Source organism: Symphodus melops, assembly GCF_947650265.1.
Source record: "Symphodus melops genome assembly, chromosome: 7".
Lineage (NCBI taxonomy): Eukaryota > Metazoa > Chordata > Actinopteri > Labriformes > Labridae > Symphodus > Symphodus melops.
The window spans coordinates 26450704-26474339 of NC_136697.1; the positions used below are offsets into that span (position 1 = coordinate 26450704).

Sequence of the window (23636 nt, forward strand, 5' to 3'; positions counted from 1 at the left end):
AGTGAGTTTGACTCTACTTCAGCTTCTTACGAGAGAAGGAGGAAATACACGTCAGAGTGGAGCTGGCTGTGTGTGAGAGCAGGAAGAAGAGGGAGGGGTTAACAAGCTGTGACTCATGTTTCATGCCTCTGATAGGGCCGATTCTCAACATGAATACATAACCACTCTCTGTCTCATGGAAGCAAACTCTATAAGCAAACATGTAAAAAAAACTGTAGTCCCACATTTCTATCATGTAAAAAGAAGTGAATAAAACACAGAGAATAACTGAACAGGTTCTACAACTACAGTCAGAACGGAGCGACCTGTGAGCACCAGCATTACAAGCTGTCAAAACCTGAGAGACCACAGGGAGGCGTCAGAGAGCCACTGAACTTTATCTCCATTGGAAGATGTGTTTTCACTCACTGCTGGTTCACATACTGTATTTACATTAAATACATTGAGCTGACCTTTGCTCCTTGTTTTTGTCTGTCAGATGTTCAATGTGATGATTGAAGCAGATCATTGATATTGTCTTTAGCTGCTTTAATGTACAAAGACTCCTCTTAAAACAGTCGGCTTGATTTTGTTGCGAGAGTGCGGGGATCTCTGCCAAGTAGTTGGCGTTTTTAGGAATTAGTTTAATATCCTCGTTTGTTGCTCTTATGTACTACTTGACCTTGAAATCTCTACTCTGCCTCACTTTGATTGCTTGGTCTGTACCGAGTGTGACTCTCGTCAGGAGGACCAATAACTGCCTTTCATAAAGATATCGCTGCGGCCTTGAACTAGAACATCACTATTGGTTATTAGGAGCAGTTAAAGAAATACACCGTTTATTCAGCTTTTATACCTTTAAAGTTATTGAGTTATTACAGTTTTAAAGTCATTCCCCTCTATGGTCAGATCATAGGCTGTTAGAGCAGAGTCAGAGCAAGATGGCGCCTGTGACTGGCAGTGCCACGGCTCGCTCTCTGTTGTGTAGATTGTTGATGATTATTGTTTCACTATATGTGATCTTAGCAGCCCAGATGACAAATGGAAGTGTCCTGGCTTTACTAACCTATGATCGGGACTCTTTATTTCGTATTAAAGAGTCATTGGAGGACATGTTTCATACCTGGGACCGGTACAAACAGGCGCTTCCGCCTCCGTTTGAAATCGATCCCGACTCACCTGACTACTTGGTGCTGTATCGGGCGCCGGGTAAGACCCGCAGGAGATCCAGAAAAAGAGGCTCTCGGTCCGGTATCCAAGTAAAGCGAAGACGTGCTGCGGCGCACGGGGGCTCCGTCGTCTTCGGCTGCCGGGATCGCTCTCGGTTCCTGCGCCAGATTCCTCTCCTCGATGTGTGTGTCAGCGTGTCCTTGCTGCCACCTGCCCGCACTTCAACAAGTGTCCTGGACCCTTCACAGTGCTGGAGCCGTGGTCAGGGGTTTTCATCGCCATCGCCTACTTCCGTGTTTATGCCGGCTTTTCCAGCATGGACCAGCTGGAGCTCACGTGACCGCTGGATGTGCCTTCGTCCAGTCCCGCTCCGCAACACGGACACTACCTCCGAGACGTCAATCCACGTCGGCCTATTGAATGCTCGTTCAATTGCGAACAAGTCTCATTCACTAAACGATCTTTTTACAGGAGAAAACCTGAATATTATGTGTCTTTCAGAGACATGGCAGAGAGAGGAAGAGTTCATTCATTTAAATGATCTCTGTCCTTCTGGCTGCTCTGCTGTCGGGAAGCCCCGCCCCTGTCGCCGTGGTGGTGGCCTGGCCATTGTGCACAGGGAGGTCCAAAAATGCAAACTGATCCAGTCCCAAGATTTCTCTTCGTTTGAATCACAGATGGTTAAGATGGGTTCCTCATCCCCTTTTTACTGTGTGTTGATCTACCGTCCTCCTGGCCCTGCCGCTGTCTTCTTAAAGGATTTTAGTGACTTCTTGTCCTCTATTATAAAGCTGGACTCTGTTTTAATCCTTGGGGATTTTAACCTTCATGTTGATGACAGCTCGTCTTCCCCTGCAATGGAACTTCTAACATTGACTGAAGCTTTTTATTTTGAGCAGCATGTTTCTGAGCCCACTCACCAAAAAGGCCATATTTTAGACTTAGTTTTTACGCTTGGCCTAGACATTTTAAACCTGTCTGTAAATGATGTTCATTTGAGTGATCATAGTCTTGTTCTGTTTGATCTGCACTTTTGTCCTGAACCCAAGCCTTCAACAGTCAGGTCTCAGAGGCGTGTTATCACTGCTAATACTGCAGATAGTTTCTCTCATTTATTTGATCCTGTCTTGGTCATGAACTGTCTCGATGTGGATGATCTCACTCACTGTTTTAACAATCACTGTGTAGAATTTCTGAACCAGGTGGCTCCTGTTAAAACAAACTCCTCTACCAGGGAAAAAGCTCGCCCGTGGACTAATGAAGACATCCTAAGTCTAACGAGACTATGTCGAAAGACTGAACGCCTGTGGAAATCCACCAACCTTGAGGTGCACAGGCTCTACCTCAGGGACCTTGTGTCCTCATACAATGTGATGGTCGAAAATGCCAGATCCGAGTATATCCACCAACTGGTAGCACTAAATAAGAAAAACCCCAAAGTGTTGTTTGAAACGATAAACTCACTTGTATGTCCTGCTGCCCCAGTTACCCCCGTGTTTTGTGAAGCTGACAGCAATGCCTTTTTGAGATTCTTCACAAACAAGATAAAGATAATCAAGGACAACATCCCGCCCCCTCTTCGTGTTACCCCTGCTGTTTCTGAGCCTGTCTCCAGCTTGTGGTCCTTGTTTAGGACTGTGACGGTTGCTGATATTTCAGCAGTGGTGTCTAAGATGAAGCCCTCCTCTTGCTCATCTGACGTCCTTCCCTGTAGGCTTTTTAAAAAAGTGTTTGGGGAAATCGGCCCGTGTGTGACCAAAATGGTTAACCTGTCTTTGTTTCCTACTGCATTCAAACATGCCATAGTGGAGCCATTACTAAAAAAAGCAGGCCTAGACCAAACAAATCTTAATAGCTTTAGGCCTATTTCTAAGCTCCCTTTCATGTCAAAGATCCTTGAGAAGGTGGTCTGTAATCAGTTGACCCTTTTCCTGGATCAAAGCCGCATCCATGAACCGCTTCAGTCCGGTTTCCGTAAGCAACACTCCACGGAAACGGCCTTACTGAAAGTGTCCAACGACATTATGATGGCTGCTGATTCTGGAAAGTCCACGGTCCTGGTTCTCTTGGACCTGTCCGCAGCCTTCGACACTGTAGACCATCAGATTCTGCTGAGAAGACTGAGGGATCAAGTTGGACTGTCGGGTTCAGTTCTAAAATGGTTCTCTTCTTATCTAGCTGGACGAAGCTTCAGTGTAGCAGCCAACCAAATAAGGTCGGAGTCTGCGGACCTGCTGTGTGGAGTGCCTCAAGGTTCTGTCTTGGGTCCTGTCTTGTTTTTGCTGTATTTGATCCCTCTAGGAAAGATCATACGAAGGTTCGGTGATGTTTCTTTCCACCTATTTGCTGGCAATATCCAGCTGTACTGCTCTTTTAAGCCGTCCGAGATCCAGAAGCTGAGCTCCCTACGTCATTGTCTGATGGAAATCAAACAATGACTCAGCGAAAATTCTCTGCAGCTCAATGCAGAGAAAACAGAAACATTGATTCTCGCCCCTGATTACTCAATTCCAGGGATTAAGCAGTTCTTGGGGGACCTAGGCCAGTCCATGAAGCCTAGTCTTAGAAACTTGGGAGTTATCTCCAACAAAGACATGTCTTTAGTCCAGCACTGTAAACAGCTGTCAAGGAACTGCTTCTTTCAACTGAGGAAGATCTCCAAACTTAGAAACATGGTTTCACAGAATGATTTGGAGCTCATTATCCATGCCTTTGTGTCTTCACGTTTAGACTATTGCAATAGTTTGTTTTCTTGTCTTAACAAGAAAGAGCTCTCTAGACTGCAATTAGTTCAAAATTCTGCAGCAAGAATTCTGACCCGCACAAATAGGAGGACCCACATATCCCCTGTTCTGAAAGACCTTCACTGGCTGCCAGTGTCCTTTAGGTTCAGGTTTAAAATTCTGGTTCTGGCCTTCAGAGCCCTACATGGTCAGGCTCCCTCTTACCTTAGTGAGCTGATCCAGCCTTACGCCCCTATGCGAGCGCTGAGGTCTATGGATCAGAACCTGATGAAGGTCCCTCGAGCTCATTTTCGCACTAGAGGTGACCGGTCGTTCCAGGTCGTTGCTCCGAGCCTCTGGAATGAACTTCCATCATCCTTGCGCTCAATTGATTCAGTTGACACTTTCAAGAGTCAACTGAAAACGTTTTTATTTGTCCAGGCTTTTAATTAGTCTCTTTTAGGGCTGCTATGATCTTTGTAATGTCTGTATATTGCTTGTGATGTTTTAACCCTGTTTGTGAAGCACTTTGTGGCCTCTGCCTGCGAAAAGTGCTATATAAATAAAATGTACTTACTTACTTACTTACTGGAAAGGCCTCCTTCGCAGCCGTTACCTGGAGGGGACTCTCCTTGGGTCTCTCACACCCCAGTGGGTCCTAACCACTTTAAAGCAGAGTGTCCCTCCCCAGTCTATGTTTTCCTCTCTGGTATTGGAACAATGGGGATAAAAAGCTTCTTACCTTAGTCCTCTATCCCTTTGGTCCGTCGTGGTCCAACAAGAGAAAAATATAAGATCTAAAAGGAAGAGGGTTTTTGTTGGAAAGTCCTTACAATGGAAGGTTTCCTTTTATTTTATAATAACACAATTGATGAAATACAGAGCTTACAAAATAATACAAATCCTACAAAAGAGTGCTATTCTCCCAGTGAGTGACTAGAGCTAAATAAAAGAGAATATAAGTCAGTTGATCACAGGTGCAGAACAAGTGTAGATTAACAGTCAAGTCCCAAAAAGGAAGACCGAACCAGAGAGAAGCTTGTGCTTCCCTCCTATATACTATGGTAGACTCTCAACATCTACGTCATGACAGTTTCAGTTTACATTTTGGATTACTTCAACAAGAATGTAGCAAAAACAAGACATATATGTTTATCTGTGAGTTTCTCATGCAGCTGCAGGACACTCCCTTATCTCTAACAGGGCACTTCTACACACCCCACTATGTGAGCAGTCCAGTACCCCCAATAAGTTTTACAGCCTGCACTTCCACAAGCGGTTTTATGACCGCCAACTATTCTAACACATAATAATAGGACACTCCTTACAATGTTATAAGTACACATTATGCATGTAATACATATATCAACTTTTTATGAAAAGGTTTATAAAAGTTAAAATCAGACTTTTGTGATTAGCTAAGTTCAGCCTGAACTCAGCTTGAGTGGAAATTCTCCTGTGAGGGGGTAAAAGTGTCAGCCGAGCTTTCAGCTGTTGACAATGAGCAGTCTCACTTGCTTCAGACCGGTGTGGTGAGGTGAATCGTCTGGGATCTTTCAACAATGGCTTTAGCAGCGACTTTAATCCCAAAGTTTCTGTCGAACGGAGACGGAGCTCCTCCCTGTGACAGGAGAGATCGCAATCATGTTTAACATCACAAATCCTGTCTAAACAACAAAAACAAACATGTGAAACCACAAAAGCATATGTTACATTTTGAAGGTAAAATGTGTGTGTGTGTGTGTGTGTGTGTGTGCGCGACCTGCTGCATGTGACCCAGGATGTTCTTCCTGCAGTCAAACACGCCGCGGCCCTCCTCCGTGTACAGCTGGTAGATGAAATCAGTGGTGAAGTTCTCGAACTCCCCGGGCATGTAGTAAGGACGGAGACCTACCGCCAGCAGCTCGATGTCTTTGCTGCACGTTGCCTCCTTCACAGTAACATGTCCATGGTGGCTCCATCTGTTGTTAATAAACAGCACGAGTCCTCCTCCTTTCCGTTAGCCGCTGCGTTTCGTGTCTCTGTCCGCTCTCACTGTAGTGAAGCCCGGTAGGTCCACGTTAGCGTCCGGGCTGTTTTGAGTCAGCCAGGTTTCTGGGAGGCACATTAAACTGCACTCTCTAAATGTCCGCTTGTTCCTCACGAGAGCAGCCAGCTCGTCTGTCTTGTTGGTTAGACAGTTTACGTTCCCCATAACTATCACCGGAACCGAGGGCTTGTACCTCCATCGCTTAGCCGCTAGCTTAGCCTTTAGCTTCGCGCCGGCTCTACAGCCTCTGTACCGCCGCCTCAGCTCCTCAGGTATCGGGTGAACGATGCCGGCTTGTCCCGCTGTCCAGAGTGAGAGCAGCTTCTCCCTTGAATAAGAAAGTTTTACGCTGCTATTTCCATGAAAACACGAAAAAGTATCCACAGGATACATAAAGTTATACACTGAAGGTGTACTATAAAAACTATAAAAGTAGAAGTTGGCACAGAGCCACAACAAACGATTCAAGCTGTGGATTCAAGGAAAACGAGGGAGCTCAAAGAGACAGGTCAGAGGAAGGTCCCACGTCCACATATGATATTCAAATCTAAAAAGTCCAGAAATGTGTCTTTACTCTTTTTGTTAAAGTATCGTAGTATGTGTGAAAAGTAAAATCAACTTTCTGCAGAAACATGAAAAAAAAACACAGATGTGAACACATTATCCCCTGATGACTTCTGTCTACTTCAGTTTACACAACTCAGCAGAGTCTCCAGGAGGCCAGAAAAACCCGAGTCCAGCATGTAGAGGCTTAGTGAATGTGGTCTGGACTCTGTGGAGGAGAGTCATGGTTTCAGAGATGTTGTAGAAGGACAGAATACCTGCTCTGTGATCCAGGTACACTCCTACTCTGGAGGACCGAGGACCAGAGACAGGAGTCCTGACATTGTTGGACCAAAAGTTATAACTGTTGTCGAAACAATCTAACCTCCAAGATTTGTCATTACCTCCAAAAAAACATTCAACTGAGTTCCCTGCTCTGCTGATATTCTTGTATGTGACTGCTACACAAACTCCTTCTTCTCTGCTCTCCACCTCCCAGTAACAACGTCCAGTCAGACTCTCTTTACTCAGGACCTGTTCATAATCAGTGAATCTGTCTGGGTGACTAGAATAAGACTGATGTTCACTCATGAATGTTACTTTTCTGTTCCCATCAGATAATAACAGCAGTGTGTGTGCTGTGTTTGGATCCAGTGTGATGTCACATGAATATTTTAAGAACTCAGCTCTGGTCTTGGGCTCTGGTTCTGGTTCTGGTTGTGACAGTAAAACATCCACTTGAGTCAGTGTCTGTGAGATGTTTGTCCATTTGTCTGTCAGGACGTCCTGTAGTTTATCTCTGACTTCTGACACAGCTGCTGTCACGTCCTCAAAGTACCTCAGAGGACGGATCTTGATGCTGGATGAGTGTGTAGATTCACTGAGTGCTGACACTGAGGGGTAGTCCTGTAGAAACTGGTTGTGATCTTGTGTGTGTGAGAGCTTCTCCAATTCAGCGTCTTTCCTCTTCAGCTCAGTGATCTCCTGCTCCAGCTTCTCCTGACGCTCTCTGACTCGACTCACTTCAGTTTGCTGCTGGGATCTGACCTGCTGCGTCACATCAGAGCGTCTTTTCTCCATGAGACGGATCAGCTCAGTGAACATCTTCTCACTGTTCCCCACTGTTTTATCAGCAGAGCCATTGATAGCCTCCTCCTCCTGTTGGAGCAGCTTCACATCTTTCTCTCCGTCCTGGATTCTCTGCTGGATGTTTTGTCGACTCACCTCGAGCTCTCTCTGCTTCTCGCTCCTTTCTGCTGCAGCTGAGACTGTGTCGTGACCTTTGTGTTCGTCCATCAAACAGAGATAACAGATAGACTGCTGATCAGTGCGACAAAAAACTTTCATTTCCTCATTATGACGAGAGCAGACGTTCTCCTGGAGCTTCTTGGACGGCTCCACCAGCTTGTGTTTCTTTAATGGAGCTGCTTCATAATGACGCTGGAGGTGATTCTCACAGTAAGAGGCCAGACACTGCAGACAGGACTTACAGGCTTTCAGTTTCCTCCCGGTGCAGACATCACAGGCCACATCTTCAGGTCCAGCATAGCAGAGATCAGCAGGAGCAGCTTGGAGTCCAGTCTTCTTCAGCTCCTCCACTAAAACTGCTAACATGGTGCTTTTCACCAAGACAGGCCTCGGTGTGAAGTCCTGTCTGCACTGAGGGCAGCTGTAGACTCTCTTCTCATCCTGTGTATCCCAGTGGTTTTTAATACACTTCATACAGTAACTGTGTCCACAGGGAATAGTCACCGGATCCTTCAGTAGATCCAGACAGATGGAACAAGAGAAAGCCTCCCGGTCTAGCTGAACTCCTTTCTGTGCCATTTCTCCTCTCGGTAACAACGACTGTCTGAGTATCAACATGTAGATCTGAAGGGGAGGGAACCAGGAAATACAGAGTCAGAGTGGCTGGCTGTGTTTGAGAGCAGGAAGAAGAGGGAGGGGTTAACAAGCTGTGACTCATGTTTCATGCCTCTGATAGGGCCGATTCTCAACATGAATACATAACCACTCTCTGTCTCATGGACGCAAACTCTACAAGCAAACATGTAAAAAAACTGTAGTCCCACATTTCTATCATGTAAAAAGAAGTGAATAAAACAGAGAGAATAACTGAACAGGTTCTACAACTACAGTCAGAACGGAGCGACCTGTGAGCACCAGCATTACAAGCTGTCAAAACCTGAGAGACCACAGGGAGGCGTCAGAGAGCCACTGAACTTTATCTCCATTGGAAGATGTGTTTTACAGCCTGGTACAAAAACAAGCTCGTCATTTATCACAAAATACACAACACAAAGCCCTGATGTTTTTACGGCTGCTTCATCAGACATGAGCAACATCGCGTCCACATGAACCGTCACGTGACTGTTGAGTTTATAGGCAGAACCTGTGTAGTTTTGGTGAGGCCAAATAAAACATTAAATGAAACCAGAAATTCCCATCAAGTCAACATGTGCTAATCTAAGCTGCTTGTTGAATGTTGTGTGATAGCGACATCCCTCTCAAGGCCGACATTCAAACAAGCCAGAAGTAGATATTTCATTCAGTTTTTTCCACCTGTCTCAGTGACTGGCTCTTGAATGTCTCCCCCTTGATTTCTATCCTCAGAGGTTTTACTAAATCTACCAACACCAGCACAAGAAGTGTAGTCATTTCAACACCATCCATTACTACACAACACTTTTAAATAAAACAGTCAAACATTATTTTTCTCATAAGTTCATCCAACCAAAAGCTCATAATTTAAAAAAGGAGGTAAGCTTCTTGGTAGCCAAACACCACACAGCTCTGAACGTGTCACACCATTCAGAGCAGACGTTCCAGAGCTCCTGGGCAGCAGTCTGTTTAGTGTTTCATGTTGACCCTGCTTCAGTCATCACATTGAACATCTGACAGACAAAAACAAGCAGCAAAGGTCAGCTCAATGTATTTAATGTAAATACAGTATGTGAACCAGCAGTGAGTGAAAACACATCGTCCAATGGAGATAAAGTTCAGTGGCTCTCTGACGCCTCCCTGTGGTGTCTCAGATTTTGACAGCTTGAAATATGTCATTACTATACCAGTCTATTCTAAGAAGAACTCCGAACAAGTCAAGTGCAGAAACTTCAGAAATTAAAACCCTGTCCAACCAATCACTCTGCCCCTATTGCACCTCCACGGCCCAATGCACTCCAATCTTTACTTATTATAAAAGTGGCCCCAATTCATCTTAAACAACATGTCAGACTTGGAGTTGATCTCAGAGTTAAAGTCATTTCTTAAAGAGTCACTGAAACAAATGTTTGTCTTCTTAAGCAGGCAAGCTGCCAGCTAAGTAACAGTCCAGCATTGCCAGAGAGCCACTGAACTTTATCTCCATTGGAAGATGTGTTTTCACTCACTGCTGGTTCACATACTGTATTTACATTAAATACATTGAGCTGACCTTTGCTCCTTGTTTTTGTCTGTCAGATGTTCAAAGTGATGATTGAAGCAGATCATTGATATTGTCTTTAGACATACTTCACCTCAGATTGAAGTCATGATCCTGTTTCAAAAACAAACCTACTGATTCAAAAAAAGTCTTTGGACAAGACATCATCTGTCGTTTGACTCTCTACTGTAAGTCTTTTTTAAAACGATAGGTCTTTAATTGTTTTACATTTTATTATTCAGAGAGATTGTTTCTTTGATTTTCTGATGCAGTGTCTTCCACATATCAGAAGAATGACATTGTATTCTTCGTCACTGTTTTTGGTCTGATAGAAGGCAGACGTAGAGGTCAGAACAAACACCTAGCTGTGGGAGTGTCACCCACCTGGGGGAGGGGCTACTGCCCTTTGTGATGTCATGAAGTGAAAATCTACAAACAGCTTTGTTTGAGCACACATTGTCTGAAAAGTGGAGCAGGTAAAAGACAAAGAGGATGGATGTCCATGGATATCATTTTTTCATTACATTTATTAGCACATATTAATGAAACAATCCATCAGGAGCTTAGTAAGCTAAAAAAAAATCTTTGAGTCATAAAAAGACAAACATGTTAATCAAGAAAATTCTTTAAGAAAATAAAACATGCTAAATCAAGTCTGTCTCACCTTTCAAATAATTAAACATGCATTAGGATCCTTAATTTTCTTATTTCCAAACAATAACAATCAGAATCTAAGTTAATATCACAATTGAATCAATGTGAATTGTAGAAATTATTCAGTTCTTTAGCTTTTGTTGACAATTTAAACATTTGTTCAATATTAATTATTTAAATACCTAATTTAAATTTTTTCCACATTAACACTAAAAACTATAAAAAAGAAATCTATTTTCCAGACTTGAATTAAACCCAATTTATACATTCATTGTTCAAGTTAAAATACCCATAAAGACATAAACTAGTTTTAATAAACCAAGACGAATGAACACAATCATAACAAGGAAAACAATGTTTAACCCTCTGACTTCACCCCAAACAATATAATGTGCAGAGAACCTGACAGCAAACCTCAACTACAATGCTGCCTCACGCAGACTAATCAATCAATGAAGTACACAGCCTGCAGCACTGTTAATCAAGGATTCAATCAGACGACGATGCATCACTCTCTGAAATAAACAGGGTCAATTTAGTATATGAAATCCAACATGCTAAACAGAGCCTTAACAAAGAACACAGCATGCTTACCAACAGCATCTCTGCTGTCTTCCTGACACTGAATTGAGCCTGAAAGTGTCTCAGCCTCTCTCCTCTCTCCTCCTCACTCAGCAGGTTTACACACCTGACTCAGAAAGGTCACCTGATAGTCTGATCTGTGCTCAGTGCTGCTCTCCAGTGTTCAACACAAACGTTGATGAAAGACTGACACCAGAGATCACCTGGTTAGTAATACTAAACCTTTAAACACACAATGAACACAACTACATATGAACCAGTAAATACACCTTCAAACAAAAGTCATGGTGAGCAGTGAAAGAGTCCACGGCTAAACAGACACAGGAAGGAGCGTCACTTAAAGACACTCAAACATTTACAGAACAGACGAGAAGAGGTCAAAGTACCGCCCATAAAGTTTGATTGACAGGTGACGACCATCACATCTCAGCAACGAGCAAGAATAAAAATCAAGTTGAAGATTTGAAACACAGCAAGTTAAACATCTGTCTCCTTAATGACTTCTGTCTATTTCAGTTAACACAACTCAGCAGAGTCTCCATAATCATAAAACCAGAGTCCAGCATGTAGAGGCTGAGTGAATGTGGTCTGGACTCTGTGGAGGAGAGTCATGGTTTCAGAGATGTTGTAGAAGGACAGAATACCTGCTCTGTGATCCAGGTACACTCCTACTCTGGAAGACCGAGGACCTGAGACAGGAGTCTGGACTTTGTTGTAATAAAAGGTACATCTGTTGTTGTTACAATCTAACGCCCAAGATTTGTCATTACGTCCAAACTTGCATTCCTCTGCTCTCCCTGCTCTGATGATATTCTTGTATGTGACTGCTACACAAACTCCTGTTCCTCTCCACTCCACCTCCCAGTAACAACGTCCAGTCAGACTCTCTTTACTCAGGACCTGATCCCAACCAGTGAATCTGTCTGGGTGACTAGGATAAGACTGACGTTTACTCATCACTGTTACTTTTCTGTTCCCATCAGATAATAACAGCCATGTGTTTGCTGTGTTTGGATCCAGTGTGATGTCACATGAATATTGTAGGAACTCAGCTCTGGTCTTGGGCTCTGGTTCTGGTTCTGGTTGTGACAGTAAAACATCCACTTCAGTCAGTGTCTGTGAGATGTTTGTCCATTTGTCTGTCAGGACGTCCTGTAGTTTATCTCTGACTTCTGACACAGCTGCTGTCACGTCCTCAAAGTACCTCAGAGGACGGATCTTGATGCTGGATGAGTGTGTAGATTCACTGAGTGCTGACACTGAGGGGTAGTCCTGTAGAAACTGGTTGTGATCTTGTGTGTGTGAGAGCTTCTCCAGTTCAGCGTCTTTCCTCTTCAGCTCAGTGATCTCCTGCTCCAGCTTCTCCTGACGCTCTCTGACTCGACTCACTTCAGTTTGCTGCTGGGATCTGACCTGCTGCGTCACATCAGAGCGTCTTTTCTCCATGAGACGGATCAGCTCAGTGAACATCTTCTCACTGTTCCCCACTGTTTTATCAGCAGAGCCATTGATAGCCTCCTCCTCCTGTTGGAGCAGCTTCACATCTTTCTCTCCGTCCTGGATTCTCTGCTGGATGTTTTGTCGACTCACCTCGAGCTCTCTCTGCTTCTCGCTCCTTTCTGCTGCAGCTGAGACTGTGTCGTGACCTTTGTGTTCGTCCACAGAGCAGAGATAACAGATAGACTGCTGATCAGTGCGACAGAACATCTTCATCACCTCATCATGACGAGAGCAGACGTTCTCCTGGAGCTTCTTGGACGGCTCCATCAACTTGTGTTTTGCATAAGCAGGTGAATCATAATGAGGCTGAAGATGTTTCTCACAAAATGAGATCAAACAGAAGAGGCAGGACTTACAGGCTTTCAGTTTCCTCCCGGTGCAGACATCACAGGCCACATCTTCAGGTCCAGCATAGCAGAGATCAGCAGGAGCAGCTTGGAGTCCAGTCTTCTTCAGCTCCTCCACTAAAACTGCTAACATGGTGTTTTTCACCAGGACAGGCCTCGGTGTGAAGTCCTGTCTGCACTGAGGGCAGCTGTAGACTCTCTTCTCATCCTGTGTATCCCAGTGGTTTTTAATACACTTCATACAGTAACTGTGTCCACAGGGAATAGTCACCGGATCCTTCAGTAGATCCAGACAGATGGAACAAGAGAAAGCCTCCCGGTCTAGCTGAACTCCTTTCTGTGCCATTTCTCCTCTCGGTAACAACGACTGTCTGAGTTTCACTTCCTGAGAAATCAAACTAGTTTGACCTCTGATCTACACAGCATGTGTTTGTTCACAGTCTGCTCTCGCACATGTTGGTTACACCCATCCTCAAACATTAGATCTGATGTGGAGAGAAGGAGGAAATCCACGTCAGAGTGGAGCTGGCTGTGTGTGAGAGCAGGAAGAAGAGGGAGGGGTTAACAAGCTGTGACTCATGTTTCATGCCTCTGATAGGGCCGATTCTCAACATGAATACATAACCACTCTCTGTCTCATGGAAGCAAACTCTATAAGCAAACATGTAAAAAAAACTGTAGTCCCACATTTCTATCATGTAAAAAGAAGTGAATAAAACAGAGAGAATAACTGAACAGGTTCTACAACTACAGTCAGAACGGAGCGACCTGTGAGCACCAGCATTACAAGCTGTCAAAACCTGAGAGACCACAGGGAGGCGTCAGAGAGCCACTAAACTTTATCTCCATTGGAAGATGTGTTTTCACTCACTGCTGGTTCACATACTGTATTTACATGAAATACATTGAGCTGACCTTTGCTCCTTGTTTTTGTCTGTCAGATGTTCAAAGTGATGACAAAGTGTTCAAAGCAGATCATTGATATTGTCTTTAGACATACTTCACCTCAGATAGATAGATAGATAGATAGATAGATAGATAGATAGATAGATAGATAGATAGATAGATAGATAGATAGATAGATAGATAGATAGATAGATAGATAGATAGATAGATAGATAGATAGATAGATAGATAGATAGATAGATAGATACTTTATTGATCCCGAGGAAAATTCAAGGCATCCAGTAGCAGTATACAGACAGGCAGGACACAAGACATTAGTTCCAATACACACCCGCTGTCCCCCCTCCCCTCTGTGTACAATAATCCCCCAGACAAGATTTAGCAGCCCCTATGTGACTAAGAGTAAACATAATTACAAGTTAAGCCTGTGCAGTTAGCATTAGCATTAGACTTAAACTTATATAGTATAATGTACATAACCTGTGAAGGAGAGAAAAACATGTGCTGGTTAAAAGAGACCTGTAAACAGTTAAAGAGCCTTAGAAACAAAGTGCTGACCTTCTAGAAACTAGTTACATGTGCATGTACAGAGGTGTTTGAGGTAGTGCCAGAGGTGTGAGTACAGTCATTAAACAGTCAATGCAGGGATGCAGACTGGGCCATTAAAGTGCTCAGCAACATAAAGGAGCAGAGATTAGCATTAAGTGTTCAAAACAATAAGGTGAAACCAGGAGTGATCAGGGTGATTGCCATTAAAGTAAACATAATTATCATTCTCACAAAGTTTATGATTTGACCAAGAGCCGACCCTCAGTGTTGACATATGAAGCCAATGTTGAAGTTCAAAATCCTGCAGTCCGTCCAGGGTCCACTGGAGGCTGGATCCAGCAACACCAGAAGTCACATACACAACACATGCAACAAATAATGTTTTTACAGCCTGATTAAACATGTTTACAGCCTGCTACAAAAAAACTAAATAGCTCTGATTAGTTACTGTGTCTTGCCGATGAGCTTTATGTGTCACATTATTATTTTTTTCTTGTTGCCTCCCTCGTCAACAGCCAGCGACTACACCATGTATCCGTTCTCAACCCAAAATGGAAAAGACTTCCAGAATCTTCTCTCCGTCTATCTGGATGCGGCTTTCTTCCCGTGTTTACGAGAGCAGGATTTCTGGTGAGTTCTGATCGCTACTTCTCTCATATTGTTTTTTATATTTGTTTTATTTTACTTGATAGCATTGGGTCGCTAAAGTAAGCCGATGAATTGTAGCCGAGACCAGCTGGTGGAATTAAAACAACAACACGAGTGCTTTTTAAGACGTCGCTGACGACGTGGATCGACGTCCACATTTGCGTTCGGAGGATATCTTACAAACCAAGACCCTTCAGAAATCACTTGTTTGTAACAGTGTGTGATAAGAATCCACTCTCTGTAATTAGTTCACTTCTGTTTGTGTGGATTCTTGCAGGCAGGAGGGCTGGAGGCTGGAGAATGAAAACCCAAAAGATCCCAACTCCCCCCTGGTGTTTAAAGGCGTGGTGTTCAACGAAATGAAAGGAGCTTTTGTAAGTCCACACTTTCCGAGTCACCGTTTTACAACATTGGGAACAAAGACGCTCAGAAAAATAAGCGCTGGGTGACACGAGGCCCGAGACAAGTTACAGATATGAGATGAACAGATTTGAGACGAATTGAGTTTTTAACGTTTGCTTGTGTGTGTTTTTAAAGTCCGACAACGAGCGCGTGTACGCCCAGCACCTCCAGAACAAGCTGTACCCGGACCACACGTACTCTGTGGTGTCCGGAGGAGAGCCTCTCGCCATCCCTGACCTCACCTGGGAACAGCTCAAGCAGTTCCACGCCACGCATTACCATCCCAGCAACGCCAGGTAGACACACACACACACACACACACACACACACACACACACGTACACCGTTAGCCTAGAAGGGACATGAAGAAATGAGAGCAGCTGTTCAACAATAATCTGTTAATATGAGACACACAGGAAACCTCGATGTGTCCTTCAGGTTCTTCACGTATGGAGATCTGCCGTTGGAGCAGCATCTGAAGCAGATCGAAGAGGAAGCCCTGTCCAAGTTTGATCGCATCGACCCGAACACGGCGGTCCCCCCCCAGCCGCACTGGAGCAGCCCTGTGAGTGTCATCAACCCGGACACGCTCCTGTAACTTCTGTTTAAACTCTGAAATGTGTTGATTAGTCATTTTGACGTCACTGTGAATTCTCAGAGAGAGGACCATGTGACCTGCAGCCCGGACGCTCTGGCCCCTGATCCGGCCCGGCAGAACACGCTGTGTGTGAGCTACCTGCTGGGAGAGTAAGATCAAAAAATATATATATTTCTTTTTTTATTCTGCATTAAGATTAAGACGCCACAAAAGAGCCCCCCCCTCCTCTTCCTTCTCCTTATTCACGTCACGTTGACTTTACAAAAACCGAGAGTCTTCCTCAGCACGGAAAAGTTTCTGACCTGTCCAATCATTCAGAAATATCTAAAAAAAAATCTGTTTTGTTTTTTTCTCGCTGCAGCATCACTGACACGTTTGAAGGATTCACCCTCAGCCTGCTGTCGTCTCTCATGATCTCTGGACCGAACTCGCCCTTCTACAAGGCTCTCATCGAACCCAACATAGGAAGTGACTTCTCCTCGGTTGTAGGGTGAGGAGCAACACAGGACTCCAAAGTGACAAACTAGAGCCTCCTTTAGGCCACGACCTCCAGGATCCAGAACCACGTCTGTTTGATCCTGAGGACAGGATGAGGGAATGATGCCCCCTGGAGGATTTTTAACGTTATTGCTTCAGAGTTTGGAAACAAACATATTTTACAGCCAGCAGCGTAGATTTGAATTATTGTCGATCCATGCGACTCTTTCAATCTGTTTATTTCCTCTGACATGAATTTAAAGAGTTTTAATGACGACAGCTGGCTCCTCAAACGTCACCCAACACCAGATAAGCCAAGAGAAGAATTTACCTGCAGTAGCTGGGTTCAACCTGTAGAGGGCAGGAGGATTCATCAGTACATTAAAGGAAGAGTTGAACATCTGAGTAAACTGTTGAACTCATGTGAGGGTGAGCATCAGTCTGCTGAGCCTCGTCTGCTGCAGACGTGTGTGAGTAGAGCTTTGTGTTGTTGTGTGTGTGTGTGCAGATACGACGGCAGCACCAAAGAGGCGTCGTTCAGTATCGGACTGCAGGGGATGGCCGAGGAGGACGCCGAGAGAGTGAAGGGAATCATCAGCCGAACCATCGACGACATCATCGAGTGAGTCCCACGCTCCTCCTCTTTGTGTTGAAGGCTTTGATTAAACGTGCTCTCTCCGAGGCGTCACCTTGTTTTCATAACGCCGTCAACAAATGTGATTTTTAAAGAGATTTAAAAAAAATGGGACTCTCTGGACTTTGTAGTCCAGAGAAATCCTCTGAAAACAACAAGAGCAGAACAGCAGTAGGGTCTGCTCACACATGAAGGATAATGAGTCGTATGGTGAGATGTGACGACTCCTCCTCGTCACCGACAGGAGCGGCTTTGAGGAGGAGAGAATCGAGGCTCTCCTGCATAAGATCGAGATCCAGATGAAGCACCAGTCCACAAACTTCGGCCTGTCTCTGGCCTCGGTGAGTTCACCAACATGTGTTTACAAACCTCCATGTGGGAGCTTTGAAAGGAGATGTTCTGATTTTCACACTTTGGAAGATGCTTGATTTTTTTTTTTTTTTTGTCCTCGCTTCTTTATGTGTTTTTGTTTTTAGTACATCGCATCGTCGTGGAATCACGACGGCGACCCGGTGCAGCTGCTGCAGATCAACGACAGCGTGGCCAAGTTCAAACAGACCCTGAAGGAAAACCCGGGCTTCCTGCAGGACAAAGTCAAGCACTACTTCAAGGTGCGTCACTCTGGGAGAGGACTTACAATATGTGACATTTTAGACTGAAGATGGTTTGTACCTGTCGGATCCAGACCAAGAATAAAGCTGTCACTGATGCTGCCTGAAGGCCAAATACTGGGTCTGTTCTCCAGGTCCACCTCAGCGGGTTCACATCCTTTCTGTTCCCCCTTACAGGAGAACACTCACAGACTGACCCTGTCCATGAGTCCAGACGAGGGCTACGTAGAGAAACAGGCCAAAGCTGAGAAGGAGAAGCTCCAGAGGAAGATCCAGGTTCTGTCAGACAGCGACAGGAAAGACATCTATGAAAAAGGTACAAAGTGCTGCTCCTCCTCCTCCTGCTGCTGCTCCTCCTCCTCTGCTCCTCTGATCCACACTTATCAACTCATGTCTCCTCTGCTCCTCCTCCTCCTGCTGCTCCTTCTCCTTCTTCTCCTGCTGCTCCTCTGATCCACACTTATCAACTCATGTCTCCTCTGCTCCTCCTCCTCCTGCTGCTCCTTCTCCTCCTTCTTCTCCTCCTGCTCCTCTGATCAACACTTATCAACTCATGTCTCCTCTGCTCCTCCTCCTCCTGCTGCTCCTGCTACTCCTCTGATCCACACTTATCAACTCATGTCTCCTCTGCTCCTCCTCCTCCTCCTGCTCCTCTGATCCACACTTATCAACTCATGTCTCCTCTGCTCCTCCTCCTCTGCTCCTCCTCCTCCTGCTCCTCTGATCCACACTTATCAACTCATGTCTCCTCTGCTCCTCCTCCTCCTCCTGCTCCTCTGATCCACACTTATCAAACTGCTCCTCCTCCTCCCCCACTCTTTCTCCTCCTCCTCCTCCTCCCCTCCTTCTCCTCCTTTGTCTCCTCCCCCCCTCCTCCTCCTCCTCCTCCCCCTCCTCCTCCTCCCCCTCCTTCTCCTCCTTTGTCTCCTCCTCCTTCTCCTCCTTCTCCTCCTCCTTCTTCTCCTTCTCCTCCTCCCCCTCCTTCTCCTCCTTTGTCTCCTCCTCTTCCTTCTCCTCCCCCTCCTCCTCCCCCCCTCCTCCTCCTCCTCTTCCTTCTTCTCCTCCTGCTCCTCCTCCTCCTTCTCCTCCTCCTCCCCCTCCTTCTCCTCCTTTGTCTCCTGCTCCTTCTCCTCCTCTTCTTCCTCCTCCCCCTCCTTCTCCTCCTCCTTCTCCTTCTCCTCCTTTGTCTCCTCCTCCTCTTCTTCCTCCTCCCCCTCTTCTTCCTCCCCCCCTTCCCCCTCCTTCTCCTCCTCATTCTCCTTCTCCTCCTTTGTCTCCTCCTCCTTCCCCTCCTTCTCCTCCTTTGTCTCCTCCTCTTCCTCCTCCTCCCCATCCTCTTCTTCCTCCTCCCCCTCCACCTCCTCCTCCCCCTCCCCCCCTCCTACTCTTGTCCTTCTCCTCCCCCTCCTCCTCCTCCTCTTCCCCCCCCCCTCCTCCTCCTCCTCCTCCTCCTCCCCCTCCCCCTCCCCCTCCTCCTCCTCCTCCCCCTCCTCCTCCTCCTCCTCCTCCTCCTCCTCGGTTAAGGTCTGGAGCTGCTGGCTGCTCAGAGCAAAGCGCAGGACGCCTCCTGTTTGCCGGCGCTGAAAGTGTGGGACATCGAGCCGACCATCCCTGTAACTCGTGTTCAGATCAGCACAGCAGGTACGGCGTTTCTCCAACATGAAACTAAAGGACTGATCACCCAGGTCCACAGAGCGTGTTCAATAAATGTCTCCTCAGGCGGCGTGCCGGTCCAGTACTGCGAGCAGCCCACCAACGGCTTAGTGTACTTCCGAGCCATGTGCAGTCTGAACACGCTGCCGGAGGAGCTCAGGCTGTACGTGCCGCTCTTCTGCAGCGTCGTCACCAAGTACGTTCATCTGATGATCGGCCATGTTCTGCCTTCCTCTTTACTCCTGGACTCGTGTGACATCATTGTCTCTGTCCGTTTGACCAGGATGGGCTGTGGAGCTCTGGACTACAGACAACAGTCCCAGCAGATGGAGCTGAGGACCGGGGGAATGTCCGTCTCCACCCAGGTCGTCCCCGACTCCACCCAGCTGGACATGTACGAGCAGGTCAGTACCAGCTGCTGTAGGGAGCTGAAGGAGCTCCGGGTTCTGGACCGTGGTGGTGAGGAGGGAGCCGAGCCTGATCCGACTCTGACGGACTGTCAGAGAGAAACGTGCAGACGAAGCTCGTGGTGACGCAGGTGTCCTTCTGTTCCAGGGCGTCCTCCTGTCCTCCTCCTGCCTGGAGAGAAACCTTCCTCACATGTTCCAGCTGTGGAGCCACATATTCAACAGGCCTCACTTGGACGAGGCGGAGCGCCTGAGAGTGCTGGTGATGATGTCAGCGCAGGAGTTAGCCAACGGGATCTCGTACTCGGGCCACATGTACGCTATGACGCGCGCAGGCCGTCACCTGACTCCAGCAGGAGACCTTCAAGAGACGTTTGGCGGGATGGAGCAGGTAACCGAGACTCACGCCGTGTTGTCATGGTGATTTAAGTTTTAGTTTTTCCTCCCGCTTCATATTTGATCCGTCTTTTGTGAAACAGCCGTCTCGTGTTCTCACTTTGAACTTCAGGTGAAGTTCATGAAGCGGGTCGCTGAGATGTCCGACCTCAGCCAAGTCATCCGAACGCTCGTCAGGATCAAGAAGCACCTTCTCAACCCCGACAACATGAGGTGAGAGAGAGAGAGAGAGAGGTCAGAGGTCAGATTTGGGCGTGCTCTAACCACGAGACCACCGTCGTCTCCATGGTGACAGCTCTGTGTTAAAGTCCTGTCACTGCGTCGTGGTTGTCGGTCACGTTGGTCTCTTACAGGTGCGCCATAAACGCGACTCCGCAGAGAATGTCGGACACGGCAGCTCAGCTGGAGAGCTTCATGAAGGACGTGGCTGAAAACAGAAAGGAGCGCCGAGCGGTCAGGAGTGACATCATCGAGGTAAACTGTCGACGAACAAATCAGAGGGAGAAACCAGTCACAGCTCAGATTAGATGATGTGTTCTCTTTATTTCTTTATTTTCTAAAGAGGCCTCTCGACCAATCGGACGACTCGGGGCTGAGTCGGAAACTCATCTCTGTAAGTTTCTCTTCTATCATCTCTGTATCTCTGGCTGCAGCTGTTTTCAAAAAGTCTCCTCCTCCTCCTGCTTCTTCTCCTCCTCCTGCTTCTCCTCCTCTTCCTTCTCCTCCTCCTCCTCCGCTGTCTTCTTCTCCTTCTCCTCCTCCATCTTCTTCTCCTCCTCTTCCTTCTTCTCCTCCTCCTCCTTCTCCTCCTTCTCCTTCTCCTCCATCTTCTTCTCCTCCTCCTCCTCCTCCTCTGTCTTCTTCTCCTCCTCTTCCTTCTTCTCCTCCTCTTCCTCCTTCTTCTCCTTCTCCTCCTGCTTCTTCTCCTCCTCCTGCTTCTTCTCCTCCTCTTCCTCCTCTTCCTCCTCCTCCTCCTCCTCCTTCTCCTCTTCCTCCTGCTCCTCCTCATCAGCTGTTTTCAAAAAGTCTGCACGGTGCTTTTTTTAAAACCTGTTTCCTTCATTCTGTCTCACGTGTTCAAACATTTCTCATATAAAATAAATAAAGTGAAGTTGAAGTGTCAGGAGGAGACGCGTGGTGAGTCCTGAAGCTGAAGCAGTGCTCTAAATAAATCCCTGTCGTGGTCGGCTGACATCAGATTACAAAGCAGATTAAAGACGATGAAATGATGGAAAAGACGAGGAGAGCGACGCAAAAATAAACCAAGAAGGAAACTTAACAAAAACACCAAACAGTCCGTCATCGTTCACGTGCATGATGCAGTCAACACTATCCTGTGTGTGTGTGTGTGTGTGTGTTCTGGTGTTTAGTATTTGCTCACCTGCTCCTCTCAGGACTCTGCAGGTGTGTCTGCAGCTTCTCATTTGGTACAGTAAAGATGTCTCCTCCTCTTCCTCCTCGACCTCTCAGGAGCCGAGCTTCCAGCCGTGTCAGATGAAGACCTTCTTCCAGCTGCCCTTCCCCGTTCACTTCATCAGCGAGAGTATTCGCACGGTACCTTTCTGCCACCACGACTACGCCAGGTAACCTCACCTGAGTGACATCACTTCCTGCTCTTTGTTTTGACTTAGACTTCATCTTCACTGTGATGAATACTTTTTTGTTTTTCTCTTCTAGTTTGTGCATCTTGGCGAGGATGATGACGGCAAAGTTTCTGCACGGAGAGATCAGGGAGAAGGGAGGAGCCTACGGGGGCGGGGCCAGGATGGGAGGAGGTCTTTTCTCTTTTTACTCGTACAGGTGAGAGGCAGCGACACCGCGCTCGTCACAGTGTGAAGACGCTCTTTGTCCGCCTCGATTTTAATCTGATTTGAGTTGATTTGCAGGAAGAGATTTGTTGCCAGTTTCTGATATAAGAGCTCATTGACGAGTTTAAACACAAGACATCAGAAAGCATCATGACAGGAAAGAAGAGAAACATTAAAATAGAACATTTAAAAATCTTAAAACTTAAAATATGGTCAAGTAAAAATAGTTTAAAAAAAATCTGTTTTTTATTTGATTTTATTTGGATTTTGTTTATTTATTTTTTATCTATTTAAGATGGATTTTATTTATTTATAGTATTTTTTTTTAACCTGGATTTTATTTTATGTCTTTTTTTTATTTTTAACCAGAATTTTATCTATTTTTTATTATTATTATCTTTTTTTTACCTGGATTTTATTTTATTTTTATTTTTTTTAACCTGGATTTTATTTGTATTTTTTATTATTATTATTTTTTTTTTTTACCTGGATTTTATTTATTTATTCATTTATTTTTTAACCTGGATTTTATTTATTTTTTTTTATTTTTTTTTCCCTGGATTTTAAAGAGCTGAGAGTTTCAGCAGACCTGCAGTTTTCTGGGCGTTTGTTCCAGATATACGGAGCATAGAAGCTGAACGCTGCTCCTCCATGTTTGGTTGGGACTCTGGGGACAGACAGCAGACCTGGACCAGACCACCTGAGCGGTGGAGTCTGAACCATGAAGCTCTTAATAAACCCGCAGCAGGATTTGAATCCATCTATAATCTCTCCTCTGACAGACTGTGTTGACCTTTTGTTTCTCGTACTTCTCTCAGGGATCCAAACTCGCTGCAGACCTTGTCTGCGTTTCGTCGAGGCGTGGACTGGGCGAAGTCGGGACACTTCAGCCAGCAGGACATCGATGAAGCTAAACTGTCCGTCTTCTCAGCCGTGGACTCTCCTGTGGCTCCCGCAGACAAAGGTCCTCCCTCACTGCTCTTATCTGTCTTCAGTTCGTGTGTCCGCCGTCGGCTCTGCTCACTCTGTGTTCGTGTTGCAGGAATGGGACGCTTCCTCAGCGGCGTCACGGATGAAATGAAGCAGAATCACAGAGAGAGACTTTTTGCCGTCACTCACCAAAGTCTGGTGGACGCGGCTGAAAGGTAACAACTCTTTACGTCTCCTCACATGTTTATTCACCACGTCCAGTGTTGACTCTGTTTTCTTCCCTCCTCCCGCTGCAGATACCTCGGCGTGGGTCAGATGACGTGTGGCGTCGCCATCTTGGGTCCAGAGAACGAGGCGATTAAAAAAGATCCATCGTGGATCGTCAAATAATCCAAACTAACTTCTGAGTTTAAGACTCGACTGGACTGAACAAGCTGAAGCGCACAATATGAAGAGGACTGAGAGCTGATCTTCACTCTGTATATATTTAATGAAATATATGATCATGTTGGAAAACACAGTGTGTGTGTGTGTGTGTGTGTGTGTGTGTGTGTGCGTGTGTGTGCTCGGTTTCTCTTTTAAAAAGTGTCATCAAAACTTTTAAACTTCAGTCAGGTGTTTTTTTTTTCGACTCAGAAGATTCATATCAGAGAAGTTTAGTCCAGTTCA

General features: G+C 45.8%; 3 protein-coding genes and 1 long non-coding RNA gene across 4 annotated transcripts; 1 reads left to right on the forward strand and 3 right to left on the reverse strand.

Annotated features, from left to right (window-relative positions):
* Positions 1–4684: 4684 nt before the first annotated feature.
* Positions 4685–5830, reverse strand: LOC306826832. The gene is made up of 2 exons (XR_013779518.1): positions 5635–5830; positions 4685–5493 (listed from the first exon to the last, which is right to left on the reverse strand). It is a non-coding gene; the product is annotated as an uncharacterized lncRNA (long non-coding RNA).
* Positions 5831–6415: 585 nt separating this feature from the next.
* LOC306826805 (tripartite motif-containing protein 16-like) lies at positions 6416–8289 on the reverse strand. The gene has a single exon (XM_079348344.1). The coding sequence runs from the start codon at positions 8269–8271 to the stop codon at positions 6583–6585; it is 1689 nt and encodes a 562-aa protein (XP_079204470.1). The 5' UTR covers positions 8272–8289; the 3' UTR covers positions 6416–6582.
* Positions 8290–11325: 3036 nt separating this feature from the next.
* Positions 11326–13309, reverse strand: LOC306826802 (tripartite motif-containing protein 16-like). The gene has a single exon (XM_079348341.1). It carries the CDS (start codon positions 13292–13294, stop codon positions 11618–11620), a length of 1677 nt encoding a protein of 558 aa, XP_079204467.1. The 5' UTR covers positions 13295–13309; the 3' UTR covers positions 11326–11617.
* Positions 13310–14848: 1539 nt separating this feature from the next.
* LOC306826826 (presequence protease, mitochondrial-like) lies at positions 14849–23487 on the forward strand. The gene is made up of 22 exons (XM_079348371.1): positions 14849–15033; positions 15329–15425; positions 15589–15749; positions 15892–16018; positions 16112–16200; positions 16413–16541; positions 17037–17150; positions 17407–17503; positions 17639–17773; positions 17951–18089; positions 19298–19414; positions 19493–19622; positions 19710–19830; positions 19982–20224; positions 20342–20442; positions 20583–20703; positions 20792–20842; positions 21700–21812; positions 21907–22029; positions 22856–23001; positions 23080–23182; positions 23264–23487. Exons 1-22 carry the CDS (start codon positions 14864–14866, stop codon positions 23355–23357), a joined length of 2721 nt encoding a protein of 906 aa, XP_079204497.1. The 5' UTR covers positions 14849–14863; the 3' UTR covers positions 23358–23487.
* The last annotated feature ends 149 nt before the right edge of the window (positions 23488–23636 follow it).